Source organism: Neolamprologus brichardi, chromosome 1 (assembly GCF_056152115.1).
Source record: "Neolamprologus brichardi isolate AB-2024 chromosome 1, ASM5615211v1, whole genome shotgun sequence".
Classification (NCBI taxonomy): domain Eukaryota; kingdom Metazoa; phylum Chordata; class Actinopteri; order Cichliformes; family Cichlidae; genus Neolamprologus; species Neolamprologus brichardi.
In genome coordinates, this window is record NC_142104.1 from 28,068,888 (window position 1) to 28,085,368 (window position 16,481).

General features: G+C 39.4%; 1 protein-coding gene across 3 annotated transcripts in view; it reads left to right on the plus strand.

The window, feature by feature from the left end:
- map2k5 (mitogen-activated protein kinase kinase 5) overlaps positions 1–16,481 on the plus strand; it is a 57,762-nt gene that overhangs the window by 1,048 nt on the left and 40,233 nt on the right. For all 3 annotated transcript variants that reach the window (XR_015719022.1, XM_087840457.1, XM_087840464.1), the window contains exons 3-8: positions 466–533; positions 6,860–6,929; positions 7,699–7,739; positions 9,067–9,134; positions 9,242–9,290; positions 10,898–10,962. Coding sequence is in view for 2 of the 3 variants with exons in the window: in XM_087840457.1 (XP_087696583.1) it covers positions 466–533; positions 6,860–6,929; positions 7,699–7,739; positions 9,067–9,134; positions 9,242–9,290; positions 10,898–10,962 (361 nt within the window). In the remaining variant the exon portion in view is untranslated. The remainder of the gene's footprint in view (positions 1–465; positions 534–6,859; positions 6,930–7,698; positions 7,740–9,066; positions 9,135–9,241; positions 9,291–10,897; positions 10,963–16,481) is intronic.

The following is a 16,481-nucleotide window of genomic DNA, read 5'->3' on the forward strand; positions in this document are numbered from 1 at the left end:
TTGATTGACAGGAACAGTTGAAGTTTCTCTCATTCAATCAAATTAAGATTTAGGCTCTTGGAATAGGCACCATTCAAGCCTGTTTACGGGTAGAATGCAAAGAGTTTGATTGACATACAAACATATAAATACTGCTTACTGAGTGCTTTTATACGTTATATTTTATTGTATGATTTTGATTGTATGTTTTGGCTCCCCAAATTTTGCTATTGCATTAATACTTAATATGGAATGATATGCTTTTTTGTTTGCATGCCTTGATTTTATTAAATGTTTATTATATACGTAAAAGTGTTGTTTTACAGTATCTTCTGTTTATATTTATTATACCACACTTGTACTGCAAAAAAATCTGTTTTGAATTTTCTCTGTGGTTCCCCCCCCCTCCCCATTATTAGTATTTTATTTTTTACAGTTGTACTGTTTTTGTTTTTGTTTTTTGTTTTTTTTTGTTTTTTTTTTTAGACGAAGATGAGGTGGGAGACAGAATCACAGTAAGAAGTGATGAAGAACTCAAAGCCATGTTGTCATATGTGAGTACATAAATGTTGCATGCAGTACTTTGACCAAGTCAGGCATAATATCCACAAATTAGAATACTGTGCGAAAGTCTTGAGCGACCCTTGCTTCCTCTTTATATTTTGTTTCCAACAAGCTGGACTTTGTAAGTCTTTAAAGTGCTCTTGAGCATAATTCTCTAGGCTACCTGAAGGTCAGGATATTGGCTGATTTTTTTTTTTTTTTGATTTTTTTTTTTACTAATTTTCAGTTCAGTCCTCCTACCTGACCATTTTCAGAGGACTGATGTTTGTTGTTTTGAGCTGTTAGTCAAAAATCACATATCTCAGCAAGGTGTGTCAAGAAATCTGAAGAAACTAAACAAGTGGAGAACAAAAGAAGATGTGGTAGGCCTAAAAGTATTATTTACAGTAGATGAAAAGTATCTCAAAGTCCACAGAAAGTCATTAAGACATGGGAAAGCGAGCGTCTGATTAACATGAAGAAAGGTAAAGCAAAAAAGAAACAGATAATTTTTTTTAATGTGTGGGAAAAAAGACACAAAGGACAATAGGTCTCCAACTGCTGCATCTGTAACAAAACGCATTCAGCAAATAAAAAATAAAATATTAATTTCCTAAAGTTCTCTCTTTCTCTTGTATTTAATATAACCACACTACAGACAGACAAGCGCCTGTTTTTATGCGTTGTGGTTAGCAACAACAACGGTAACACCATTGTGTCCGCTTGTTTATGTTCCACATAAACCTTTCACAATAAAGCTCAAGATCCTGTTGAGACTTTTCAAAATAAACGGAATCACGTGAAAGAGCAGATTATTTACGGATGAGAAGCGAAAAAGAGCCGCCAGGTGCTAAAAAATAAACCTTACACTCAAACGTTAGAACAGGCTTCTCCCCGCAGCACGCTGTGTAATAAATACTCACAAAGAAAACGGCAGCCTTTACAACTTATGTGTAAAAATGTATCGTTTTATGCATCAGTTAAAACACTCGACTCTGGGTAAAGGACGCGCAGCTGGAAACACTTCACGCAAGTCGAGCTGCCTGAGATTCACAGAATTTACAGAAAATGTTACATTTTTGTGATTTATATCGTTATCGGCACGATAGAATTCTTATATCGGGATATGAGATTTTGGTCATATCGCACAGCCCTACAGAGAACAGAACAAAAGGCAGCCAACATCCAAAGGAGAGCTCTGAATGTCCTTCAAGAAGCCTGGAGAAATATTCCTAAAGTCTATTTAAGCAAATTAATAGAAATATCATCTAGGAGAATTCACACTGTTTAAGAATAAATATGGTCACACCAAATATTGAATTTCAGACTTGTTAGAATTATACAAGCTCTATACATATGCTGTATTTCCAGGTATGTCTGCACATGTGTCAATAAATCACTGCACCTATTTCCTAATTTCCTAGCAAAATATAAAGAAATGAGGGGTTGATCAAGACTTTTGCACAGCACTGTACATGCCAGGGTTATGTTTTCCAGTTATGCTGCTGTATTGTAGCATTCTTACTGTGTGCCGATTCCTCATTGGAAAGTAGTTCTGACAGAAACTGTTCACATTCAATCCTTTGTGCAGTTTAGATGAAATGGCCAAGAGCATGTCTGAACTACATTTGAGCATTTTGAAAGGTCCTCCTCCTTTATGTGTTCTGCACTATTTTGGTTAATTTTTTTTGTGCAGCTTTTTAGAGCCATTTAAGTGTCTGTGGTTTTGTATATTGTATCGTTTGGAAAGCTTTCTGAGGCACGTCAAATTGACATGACACAGTAACAAGGACGTTGTTCAGATTTTCTGTATTTTTTAAGTGCTTTGCTCAGCGCCATAATAAAGCCACTCACCTCTCTTTTTATTAAGCAAAACCTTAGACCCAGGCAATCCTCAGCAATCCTGAACTCTCAGTTTGAGTGTTTACCTTTCTAGCTTGCATAGACTTAAGGTGTAAATAAGTCATTTTAAGAATGGTTTGAAAAAACCTTTAATATTAAATATGCTACACCAATGTTTTTAACGTTAAATTAAAAGGCGTTCTTCGATAGCCACCAAAACCTTGGTGGAATTCAAAATGACCTCATCAATCTGGTGAGTTATATCAAATACTATAAAATACTTGGCCTAGAATGAGAAGCACAATTTTTCAGGTAGCAAAACATGAGACGGTAAGATGCTGATTTGATGGCAATCTCCACTGACGTAGTTATTTATAATATAACATGAAGAAATTGAAGCCATATAGACTCATCTAGTAGCAGTTAACCTATGGCAATATTCAGCAGCACACATGCAGACACACGTCCCACATCCCCTTCAGCTCCCTCAAATACTGCAGTATATTTTCATATTCGACCATACTTACTGTTCATGCCGCGGACAGTAAGAGTAATGGCGTGTAATGGGTTTTCTGTATGAAGTACACTGTAAACTAAATGAACTGTCAATTTTTATTATTTATTATTCAGTACTTAAAGTTTTGCCTCATTAAAGAGCAGCCCCCCTGGGCTGCAGAGTTGTTCAAAATCTACTTTCATCTGTGGATGTCTTTTACCCCCCATCAGCTCACAATGATGCTACTAGAGCCACAGGCACAATTTACACTCCCTGCTTTTTTTTTTTTGTCCATTTTTGTCATGCATTCACTTGTGGTTGCTTTTTAATCATTAAGTAGCATAGGGTAGCAGGGTGATTAAGCAAAAAGAGACAGATGTTGTGCCAAGTAGTGTTGTTAAACAGACGTGGAAAAGGCTTTGACCTAAGCAAGTTTTGTTTTCCACAGATCCAGCGGATGTTGTTCTGTGCACTGTCCTGTTAAAGCTGGAGTAATGGTTGAGAAAGGGGCAGTGTTTACAATGGGACAAAGTATGATTTGATCTCCTGCTGAATTTGCACGTTTGCTCACTTACAGTGAAATCAACAGTCTCTAATGTTTATGGCAGTTTAATTTTAATGGAGAGAGACCAAAATTCAACCAAAATCCAGAAAAAAAATCCGGTTGCATAAAACTTCTAAACTGATTTGCATGTCATTGAGTGAAAAAGCCATTTGATCCCCAAGCAAAACAGGACTTAGTACTTGGTAGAAAAACCCTTGTTGGAGAGTAGAGCAGTAAGAGGTTTCTTGTAGTTGGTCTTCAGGTTTGCACACATCTCAGGAGGGACTTTTGCCCACTCCTCTTTACAGAAACTCTCTAAATCCTGTAGGTTTCTTGGCTGCCTCCTGGCAACTCAAAGCTTCAGCTCCCTCCACAGATTTTCTGTAGGACTGAGGTGTGAAGATTGGCGAGGTCACTCCATGACCATAATGTGCTTCTTCTTTAGCCACTCATGTGTTGCCTTGGTGGTCATCGTCATGCTGGAAGACCCATCCAGCACCCACTACCCATCTTCAGTTTTCAGGGAAGGAGATTCTCGTCCAAGAGTTTAAGGGTGCATGGCCCCGTCCGTTGTCATCTTGATGCGGTGAAGTTGTCTTTTACCCTTAACAAAAAACAGCCCCAAGACATAATGTTTACACCTACGTGCTTGACGTTGGGGATGCCGTTCTTTGGGTCATACCCAACATTTTCTTCAGACACGGTAGGTCGATGCCAAAGAGCTCAATTTTGGTTTCCACAAAATTCCACAGCAGCTTCAAACTTCCATGATGCTGACCAACGTTGACTGATGGTCATTTTATATTTCTTTCATTATATGTCTGTGTGTGCACAAAGCCAGTCTGCAGGTGCTGTAATTCTGGCTGGGTTGAAGGGGATTAAATACATTTTTGTAATAATTCTGTCTTGCTCCATTAAAACCCCAAACTTGCATTAACATTAGAGACTCTTAATTTCTATGTAAATTTTGGTTGTTTCTATTGTGATGTCAGCCCAAGAAGTCATACGTCTGTGATTTCAACAAAAAAGAAAAGTTGTCATTTATCATGGGCTAAATGTTTATTTGTATGTTACATGGAAAATATCGCAATTAATTACAGAACCGTGCAGACTTGTTTTACTTGTTAGATAAAATTAGGACGACACTGTGGTTTGTTTTTTATTGCATTTTTATTTGTCTGAAAAAAATGCATGTCCAAAAACCTTGAGTTCCTTGTAATTTGTTGCAGATGAAATGAAAATGTGTTTTATTTTGAGCAAAAATTGATATTTTGTTAAAGAAACATTGAAACGTGTATTGTTTTTGCTGGCAGTTACACTTTTTGTCTTTATTTTGACATGCCTTAGGTGTATATAAATTTATGACTGACCCCTGCCTATTTCTACAGCGCCCAATAGAAATATTAAGTATCCACAACAGTGCACAGCTTTTCCCACAGATTTCAGACCCCATTTGTTCAGTGAATTTTTGGCAAACAAATCTCAGAGCCTCATAATGGCTTTCTACTCATGGGACTGCCAGCTGTACAAAAAGCTGCTGATCACCTGGAAATACTGGGCTCACTAGACTATAATTTACGCTAGCCGTGTACTTTGAATGTTTTATGCAAGTGTTATGCATTTCAGCTCTGGATTGCATTTGTATTTAGGTTTTTTTTTTTCCCTGTTGTTTGCTGCCTTTTGGCCTCCGTGGAGACTAGTGGGTTTTTGCTTGAGTGTTATTAATTCCAGGTGAGCAGACAGCCATTATATAAAATTAATAGGAATTAAGGGAAGCAGCATGTTAGGTGAAATGTGGGATAATTCAGTTTCTTCACGGTTGCTTTGTGTGTGTCTGTGTGTGCGTTTGGGAGGGTGTGTATATTTTTATTAGGAAATGTATAATCAGGCTTTTAAATACGCTGTCAGTGCACGATGTTTGCTTTCTTTCTTTTTTTTCTTTTTTTTTGTCTTGTTCAAGATCTTTGCTTTAACATTGCCCTGCGAAAAATTCACGCTCGTGATTACTGAGCAAAATTAATGCTCAAATTCAGCACTTAATTAACATCAGTCTACAGAGGGCATTTATTGTGAGAAGTATCCCCCAGCACTAAGAACATTGATTGCTACATGCTCCTGCGAGACCCGCTAGACTTCCAGGCATTTCTAATCATTGTTCGACACCTTGAAAGACAGACGCCCCCTGTTCAAAGTTAAAGACCAGCCTATGTCAGGTGCTTTAAAAAAAAAACAAAAAAACATGTGACCTCATCCCTTCCTCACTCAGCTCCCCCTGGAGGTAGTGGCGCTAATTCCACCATTCCCATTTGCTCTTGGTCTGCTAATGATGATGAGACTCACACTTTCTCTCTCTTGCACTCTGGCTTGTCCCTTAAGGCTGAGCGATGGTATTTGGGATCGGACACTGTTTAGTTATTGGCCAACAATGGAGAATGTCTTTTAATAACACACCTACTACAGATTAGGTGGTAATTGCAGCCTTAATCAATAAGCTAGCTGAGCGGAAAATTAAAGGTACGTGAAGCCCGAACACCCCCAATCTCTCCCCCCCCCAACACACACACACAAACACACACGCACACACCATGTTTTTTTGCTATTAAGACCCATTGTTCAGATGCGGCCTATTGAGAATGCTGGAGGGCGAAAGCAGAGGGCTAGGAGCGAGGAGGGGATCTGACAGTGATAAATAGGCCTTTTAATAACAGCTGTGCCACATGGGTAGCCATTCTGATCCATTCCAATCCAAGCCGTGCCCATCGTCCTCCCTCCTGCCTCCTCAGTGAAAGAGCATTTACATTTTGCTGCGATGACTCAGTACTAGTTTGTAAATGAATTACAATAAACTTGTGTATGTGTGCACAATATAAAGACTTCGTCTCAAACTCAACCCCTGCAAAAGCAGAAGACATCAACGAAACGCACATAAGTAAACACACACACACACACACACACACACACTCTCTCTCCCATGCTCACACACACTTGCGGTTTAACAGATGGTTTGGTTAACTGAAACATCAATTATTGCATTGCCTTGGCAAGCAACCGAGAGGCTCCAGAGTGCGTGCGTGCACGTGTTAGTCCTGTAGGATATGAGTGTGTGGTGAGCTTTTGACCTGGAGGAGAAAAGGGTTAATGCTACACTCCTTCAGAACAAGCCCACAGGGCATTGGTCCTCGTCTGCAACAGATTTCTGCACAGCATGCTCACGTTTTTTACAAAAGACTGTGGATTAATTCTGGTGGCAGTTAAATAAACATTTTGTGTGTGTGTAATACTCTAAAATTAGGCCATGTAGTGTAGGGTCAGATCTTCAAATTTAAGGTTTTTCTACCTCTGTCGTGTGCTGTTAACATTCTTGTACAGATATTATCTGTGAACTTAAATGCATGTAAAGTCATTTAAATTTAGTGTCACACTCGACTGTTTGTCATTTTCTTTTCCCCTTTTAGTACTGCAACACAATGAATGAACAACGCATGAATGGACTGCTGCCGGACCCTCTGCAGATTTTTCCAAGAGGTACAAAAGTGAGATGTTCCATTTTTATCACAGGCTTAGGCGATGCTAAAGGCTGCTTTGTAATTAACGTGGTGACAATTAATCACCAGCACCTTTTAAATATATAAAAATATTCACACTTTATTTGTAAACGCCTATTTTACTAAAATTAGTGTACATGACCTGCGCTGTTTTCACAAAAATGTGAGCATTTGGTGAGTAGGAGTAACAGTGGAGCCTCTGGATAACATTAAAATTCAGCGGCTGGCTTTGTTGTTGAATGTCATTCATAAATCTACATTTCTTTTGCTCCAAGGGCATTCAAAGTGCATGCTTGTGTTCAGCTCAGGCTAAGCCTTGCCTGCATCTCTGGCATTGTGCAGTTTCTGTTCCTAAACTGGTTTTCATAATGAGGGCCTTTTCATAACATAGTTTTTCTATATTTTCAGCTAGTTTTCACACCGCTCAAAGACATACATAATCTCTAACAGGCCCTAGGGGAGATGTGATGAAACATTTTATTGTCTCCCTTTAGCTCTCTGGCTCACTCTGTTTCTCTCTCTATCTGCCCCTCTTTCCTCTAACGCTGTGATTGTTTTCTTTCTACCTAACTACCAACCAACCATCTCAAGAGACCAACAGCTCAATCACTCTCTTGTCCACAACTAATTTTTTAGTAACTCTCATTTCATTTCATCATTTTTTCCCTTCATGAAGAACTGATTCCTTTTCACCACATTTGTAAATGGCCCAGTGATGTGTTCTACAATCTAGTCAATTACTGTTTCAGCCGGCAAGACTCCAGGGATCCGGAACATACATGGCCTGAAGGTACCTATCTCAATAATTGTTTCGGCTGCCTTACACAGAGAATGAGGGGAGGGGAGGGTGAGAAGTTGAGTCAAATGGATTGATAATGCTGTGTTCCACTTATTGAAATGTCAATTGAAGTCAAGGCTCTCCTTCTCTTTCACTCATTGTCTTGCTCCCCTCGACTATGTTTATGCATTAGCATATCAGGCTGCGGCTGTAGCAGGGCCTGTCTCTCTGCTTTTCCATCCGTCTCTCTGTATTCTTGATTCTCATGCTGCGATAGTCATTTAAGAACAAGGTGTTATCTCCCCTCCAGAGTATTATGATCCTCTCATTTCCTATGATAGAAAGAGTGTCAGCGTTGGTTAGAGAAAAAACTAAATCGGGCAATAAGAAGATGTCATTGTTCAACCATGAAATTGTCATTACAAGCCCCCAAATGGCCTCTCGCAGACCTTCCCATTTTATGTTAGGCATATGTTGCTATTGAAACTCACTGCTAATTACCATGGGTTAAATGACTTGACACCTCCTCCATCTCTCCAGATGATCCATATTATATCCATCTGCATTTCAATGATAAAATCACCCCCCCCCCCCCCCCCCCCCCCCCACCACACACACACACAAATACTACTTTATGTATCCTCTGAGGAGCTTTGAGAAGTGCTACTGAACCGAGTCAGTTTTTTTTAAAGGTCAAGAGTCGGTTTTGAGAATACGATGTTCTTTCCAGAAAACCTTTAGTCTTTTGCTAATCTTTCCCCGCTTTTCTCCTGCTTTAATACAAAAGTAATTGGCCGAGGGAAGCCCCGTGTGCCTTTTTAAATGAGGTTTTCTTGGGCACTAATTAAAGAGACATTCCCTGTGCTTTAGTGGACCCAACGCATTGGCCTTTTGATCTCAATTAATATGCTATTTTTAGTATCTCCTTTAAAGGGTCTTGTCTCTCCTTTTGTGTTCATATCTAGGTTGAGTCTGGAGGTCTTTGGAGTAAACATAGAGGCAGATGAATAGATGTAAAGAAAAAGTCTCCCACGAGGCACGAAAATGTGAATGTCTTAAGTTTTCGTCTGGACTCTCCCAGCTGATTTTTGCTATCTTTCTTGCTCTCATACATTCCTGTGCTTTTATGCAAATAAAAATTTTCTTCTTCTTCATTTGGCTCTTTTTTTTTTTTCTTTTTAAACAGTCAATTGACTTCACAAGCTGAAACGAGAGGCTTGTGTTTTATTGTCCATGTGACCGTGTGTCGTTTTGTGTGTGTGTGTGTGTGTGTGTGTGTGTGTGTGTGTGTGTGTGTGTGTCTTTTTACATTCTTATGCCTGTCTTTGCACACCTTCAGGTTAATACAAGGCCTAATCCAGCAAATGACTGCAGTCATGCTGTCCCAGACTCTATAGCTAACAACAGGTGAGCTTTCTGGGGCACAAGGATCATGTTACACTACCTGGAATAAACAACTAAACCTCTGGTTGGTAAATGTGGTGAAGTCTGATATACTGTTTTCTGTCCTCCAGCTTAAAAAAGTCATCTGCAGAGCTGAAGAGGATCTTGACAAATGGCCAGGTTAGTGTGTGCTTTGGGGTTTCTGTACGATTCCAGCCTGTAATCTTACTGCTGTTGCTCTGAGACCTACTGAGGGGCTGTGGGCATGTCATACAGGGTGTGTATTTGGATGTTGTCTCGTCACGCTGACTGCACCCAATATATAGACTTGCTCTCTCCTTTCTCACTCACACACACTCTGACTCTGTAACTAGTGTATGCATTCAGACACAGTGGCTATCATGTAGGAAGAAAATTAGACATACAGCCTTCCTGGTTTCTGCCTGATTGTTGGGGTTTCACTGTATTACTGTAGGGTCTTTATCTTAAAATATAAAGTGCCTTGAGGTGACAGTTGTTGTGATTTGGCACTGGATGAATAAAATCGGAATTGAAACCATCCTTTCTCTTTACCTCCATCTTCTCACCTTGCTATCACATTAGTTGTGGTTAAATTAGGGAGGGTCCATTATCACGTGTTATGTCTGTGAAGGTTCTCAGTCATCCAGGTCATCGTAGTCAAAGGAGCTTGCAAAGAAAAGCGTCTGGACTTCTTTAAGAATCACGTGTTGTGTGCAGGCATGTTTACATGCTTACTGCACAGCCTGACCCTTATCAGTACTCATCCACAGTGTAAATATCAAAATAAAGGAACTTTTTAAACGATTGTATTGTTAGTCTGCAGCCTCAGTGAACATCACACACATTGAGGTCATGTTGAACGGAGGCAATAATTAGAAATTAAAAATATTCACTTAATTTTGTTAATTAAAAAATGATACATGCAAATAAAAGTACTTTTAAAAATAATGACAAATAAAAAAAGTATTTTTGGCACAAATTTTAAGTTGTGTAGTTACCAAAACGTGTGGTGCTTAGAGGGTTGGATTTATTTTGCTTTTATATTTTTATTTTGCATTATTAAGGGACATATTTTAATATTGAATAGTGATGTTTTGAGTAATTTTCACCCTAAAATCTTAAACCAGGACAAACGTTACATAATGAACTGTAAAATGTATTTATGAATTGAATACATGATGGCTGTCTTACATAAAAGTATGCTGATATTATACAAAACAACAACATACAACTCTTACTTGTTTTTTCATGGATTTTATTCTGCCTTCTTCAATGCTTAGTTGATCTTTATATTTACATAAGCTTTGCCTCAATCAATTATTTCATCGTCCTGGTTGGAAAAATCTACAAAATGTACAAGAGGAGGAAGCTACATGATCACACTCTGACTTTAAAAAACAAAAATGAAATAATTATGAAATGACTGAAAACAAATCATCATTAAATCCTACAACATTCAGCGTCCCACTCGCCCAAACACAGTATTGTTTCTTTGTTTTAAATTGGACAGCAAAACCTTGTATTGATCTCTTCTCCTCCTTCTCTTATTTTGTTTTTCACTCCTTACGTCGCTGAACTTGGACTGACCTGAATTCTTGTCTTGTTTATAGCCTTCAATTACAGTGCAGTCCCATCTCCCTCACGTGCTCACATCTCTGTCTCTCTGCCAGTTTAGTTACACATGTAATCCAGCGGTTGTATTGCTTCTCATGTTTTAACATCCACTTACAATCAGTGTAATCCTGGGTGTGTTTCCTTCTCTGCAGATAAATGCCCAAGATATCCACTATCAGGAGCAACTTGGCCATGGAAATGGAGGCACAGTTTACAAGTAAGTGTTTGTTGGCTCTCACGATGAGGCACCAGCATTGCAAGGCCAAAGCACTGTAATGGATAGTGACACTGAAGAGATTATGGTGCATTCAGTAAGCCTGAAAAAACTGTACCTGGCAGATATTCAACAAGAGTGGCTACTTTTAGATTGAGTGTGACTTTTATCATCTTTCTGTCCACTTTTTCTAACAAAATAGGACTCAAAACTGCATTTTGTGTGAAGGGTTTTCATTCCTCACAGCACTCTTTCTGTTCAATTGTGTCTCCATCTATCACTCACTGTTTGGTGGGGCATCTGTCAGGCTGATTTTCGTCTGTACCTTCATTTTTTTATTTTTTTTATTCTGGGTTGAAGGTTGCAAACATATATGATATCGATTTGGGGCTGTAAGGTATGACAGCCATTGACTTAATTGGCCTATAGTAAAGCACATAACCTACCACCAAGAAGACTTCCATCCTTTCTGGCTAGACAAATGTATGACTGACCTGATAACGTTGTGACAAGGTTGGCATTTGTGTCGCTCCTTCTATCTTTCTTTCCCCTACCTTGTGCTTTCTCTTTCCCATCAATCCTCAGCTATTGAGCTGTTTTATTGAGATTGAAGTATTGATCACTGCTCAGACTAACCTTGGCTTGACGGAGTGCTCTGCTTCTGATAGTCCAACAAATCCAAACGTCTATCTTTTTTATTTCTTCATCCTTTTCTTTCCAAACACCTTTTACTCTTTTATGATTTTTCTGAGGTTTTTTTTTTAATATATATATTTATAAAGCAGCAGTTTCTTATAGTTGTCATAGAATAAGATTGTTCATCAGTTTGGCACCAGAAGTGGTTACACTGCACAGGGGAAGGCCAATACTGCAAACCCAACAACTTTTCAGTCAATTTAGCCCAGCAAAAAATCTATATGCAATGCTGCTGAACTTTCTAAGGTTGAAAGGAGATGATTTTGAAAAAACAAAACAAGTAATGTTTGTTATTTGTGTTCTATTTATGTGTTTATCTAATTTTAATCTGGCTTTTATTAGTATTTAATTAACATGCTTTAATTATTTGACAGATACTTTTGCAGGTCAGAATCATCTAGACAAGCAAAGAAAACAAAGTGTACTGAAAAATGTGCATGTTGACCGCTCACTCTCATACCATCTTTACTATGTGTGATGCTAATTCCATTTAGAAAATTTTGTGACATGGAAATGAGGCGATGCTGTGCCCTCTTCAGGACCTGCTGTTCATTCCAGCTTATATTGGGCCTATCACTTGTGAATAGCACTACGATAAGCTCCCCACCTTTTAACCTCTTAGCCCATTTATGACCTAGAGCCATTTAGACTCAATTGGATGTTACCAACATCTCAGCTCTCCATAGCCACATGCTGACCTAACCATCCATCAATGTCAGCCTTTGTTTTTTATTACACACTCTTTCAGAGGTCCATCTTGTCCGCCACTCCTACTGACTCTACGCCTTATAAATACAATAACAAGGACACACAGGCTGTACTTGTGACTCGGGCGGTGCAATTAAAAGAAGCACATTTGCCTGGCTGTGGTGACATCTACTTAGACATCCACGGCTGCTCCTTTAGTGTCTCAGCCCATTTTCTCCATTGATTGATTTTTCCTTTATATTGATCATTGCATTTCAAATGGCTGTGCTTCATTGGTTGATTGCTCTTAGATTTTCTAGTTGTCTGAAGAACCAGAGGCATTGTGTTTCCATATATCTGTCATTACAACAACCCTTAAAAAGGAACGCTTTTTTTTTTCAATTTTTTGTTTCCTTTATTAAATTTGGTCCAATATATGAATTTGTGCAGTGATGGGTAAGAACTAGAGCCTTAACAGGTATATCAAATACATTTTGGGGATGGATAACTTCACCCATAAATGCTCAAGCCTTCTCTGAGTGAAACTGTTTCCAGCTGTGCTGCAGTGTTTGGCGTGATACATGGATGTCCCACTCCAAACACTTGATCTGCATTTTTACCAAACTTGAGAACAGTGTTGGTCAAGTAAAGCTAATTAAACCTATGTTCTGCATATTCCAGCATATAAAATAAAATAGTTTTTTGTGTTTACACTCACTCTTTCAAATAGATGCAAGTAAAACACAGCAGAAAATTTAAAAAAAAAAAATCAAAGACTCAGCGGTCCTGTTGCTCTATTTTCACCTGTATAGCAGGAGTGGGGCAGGCGGAGGTTTGCCCTGGTGTGTCACAGTGGAAGGATCCAGCAGTTTCTCTGTGAATTTCACATTTCCGTGGCAGCGTACTCGGTGCTTGCTCGGACGTTTAGGGGGTTTTTCGTTGTAAAAAGAAGTTTTCTTCCCACGCAGTGAGCAGCGGACGCTAATGTTTTTGTCACTTTTTACGGAATCAAACTCAAAGTAAGGTCAGTATTTCCTCGCTTTAAACGCTGCACGGTCATACTCTCTCCTGCACTCGTTATATTATCCATTGTTGATCTGTTACCACGAACGTCGCACTCGCTTACGTCACTGTCACGAGACACTCTTGCAAGAAAAATCACGGTTTTAGTAACGCCGTAACACAGCATGCTTACGGGAAAGTAACAGTAATCTAATTGCCTTTTTTTGCAATAGTAATCTCTTACTTTACTTGTTACTTGAAAAAAGTAATTGGATTACGCGTTACTGCCCATCTCTGCTTGTGAATAAATAGCACCTTTTGCACCAATCTTGATGTTGAGGTTGTTGATCCAAAGACCAAATGGCAGTATCCATTGGAGGAGTCAACAGTGGCTCATAAAGTGTGCTCAACACTCTTTTTAAGCCTTCAAGGTGAGGGTCAGACTGTTGGTCGTGCTATAACTTCCTGAATCATCTAAATCGGATAATTTTCCGCATTTGACCTCAACTTTAGTGCCTGCAATCATACCCGGACCTACTGCACATTAAAAACACAGGCGTACTTTTTGACTATACCAATACATTTCTCACTCATCGCCTAACCTTCCTTCAGGTTTAGCTTCCTATCATCACATCCTTTGTCCTAAAATCAAATTCAACTTGATGGGTTGCCTGCGTGCTTTGTGCATGTGCTCAGCCCAGCACTTCTATGTAGCAATGTACAAGGCTGATTTTGAAGTGGTGATTATAATTTAGATTAGTTATGGTTTTTGATATTTGTATATGAAGACCTGTTAAGCTAACTTGGGTCTCATTAATGCACATCTATATCTGTTTCATCTACAAGAGGCCTGTTCACAAAAATATTGAGCGTTTTTCACACAGTGGTAAAGAAACCTTTAAATGCTTTTTATTTGAACTCTGGATTTCTGCTCATAATGTTTTGGATAATTAGGGAGCCTTTTATGTCTCTGTGTTTGGGTTTCTGTCAGTCTGTGGCACTTGGGTGACCGGTGAAAGCAGTATCAGGTGAGGGAGTCAGGGAGAGAGAAAGGCAGCTCGTCGTCCATGTGGCAGTGTAAGCATAGCACGTTAGCCCTGATCCAGGAGGCCGATCTCTAACCCACAGCCCCAACTTCAGAGACATAGAGAGAGGCCCTATGAATACTGCATGATGAAGCTTTTATTACAGAGCGAGCTAGAGTGTAAATAAGATCCAGGCAATGGGGCACGTTTACTGGGGTCAGATCAGGGGGAAGTGGCAGGGGGTGGCTATGTAACCTTGTCCCCATGTCTCCTGCTGTCACAAGCCTGTCACTGTAACTCATACGGGGATGTTCGGCCCTGAGGCAGTCAAGGACAACCTCAGAATAAAGCTTCAGTGCAGTAGAGGTCCTATTGCATCTCCACCCCTAAAACATGCCTTGAACATGCATTTCTTTAAACTTGGAGATTAAGAAGCTAGTCACTGTTTCTCAGATTTTGTGGCCTCCTTTAGCTGCAGAAACCGCCATCGGATGTTTCCTGTAGTTGAGATGTTTGTAACTTGAGACTTGCATGACAAGAAAATAACTTGCAGAGGACTGCTCTTCCTCCAAAACCATGCAAGTCCATCAATATTTCCAGACTTCATAGAACAGCTCTCTTATAGCTTGCTATTTATCATAATTGGCTGAGGTTAAGATCATTGTAGAATTTGTACTTCCTTTATTCCTGAAAAGCAGTGTTCAGTTTTTCAACATTGTTAGCCTCCTCAGTGAGAACAATAAGTTGTTTAGCACGGTGAAGACGTGGTTTAATCTCCTTTCAGGCTGCCACACTTACACAGCCTGCCCAGTCAGTATTTAACATGTCTACCCCTGCAATCTTGCTTCAATTAACATCTTTGTCTTAATTAAGAAGCAGCAGTCATGCTTAACTGATATTGATTGTAGCTTAAAGGAAGACCGAGACATCAAAATGAAAACAAGGCTATCAGCCTTCGTGTTCAAAGAGCTCTGGTCTAGAAAGATGACGCTTAAATTCTTAAACACTTTATCCGTCTTGAGGCAAAAAGAAATGACAGTGTGAAATCAGAAGAAGCTAAGGGAAAAATATTTAACAAAAAACAACAAAAAAATCTGGCCTTCTTGTTTTATCTGTAAAATTTGGCTCATGGCAGAACTTTGTCATGGGTCCTGACACAAATTGAAGTTGCAAGTAATTCAGAGGATTACTTAAGCAATACTGACTCTACTACCTGTAGATTCAAGGAGGGCATAGAAGCTGAGACCCTGTAGCTATCAGTGAATTTAATAAATTGTTTAATATGTGAGGTTACTGTTTCTTCTCTGGACACCTTGAAATAAATGACAATCACTTAAATGTCTGAAGTTTGTCTTTAATTAGGGGAAAAAGAGAAATGTGGCATGGCTGTAGTCAGAAAGCTAGAGCCAAAGTTAGCTCTAACTGTGGGTAAAAACCTGAAAGGCACTAATAGGTACCATTAATTAAAGGCCTGGGACAGTTTAGAGGTATTTGTCCGAAGAGAAATGCGATCCTCCAATCTTAGACACATTAATCACACCTTGTGCAATTGCACATTCTCTCTGGATGACCCACAGACGGTTGAGTAGCCAGGTATCACATTTACTAAGCCTGTTTGTGAGCTAACCAGCCTGTGTGACGTACACTGAAGCCAGCTCATCCCCATCACCTGACAGCTGTTGGACAGTATTTGTCCTTGAGGATTGTATGTTGAGAGGTCACCGGTCCCGTAAACTAACCTTCAAGGGCTGTAACTAAACCCGATGTTTGGCATTAAGGAGTTTGATAATTAAATCATTATGGGGCCAGGTCGGTGGCTGCTGCTTTACTTGCAACTCAAAACTCTGTCTGGAGCAACTAGACAGAGGGCTGACTGCATCAGGTTTTGCGTGATGCTCTCTGACCTTGAAGAGAAATAACAGCAGGATTTTGTCAGTCTGGTTTAGACTCTGCTCAAAAAGTCCGATGTGGATGATTTGTAGTCAGTTCTGTTGGTCAATAAAACATTATTGAACTAACTGTAGCATTACTCGCATCATCACAGCTTGTGGTGGTTTTAATCAGATAGTGTTGCATGTTTTACTCTGTTTTCAGAACAGAGTCTAGAGTGCT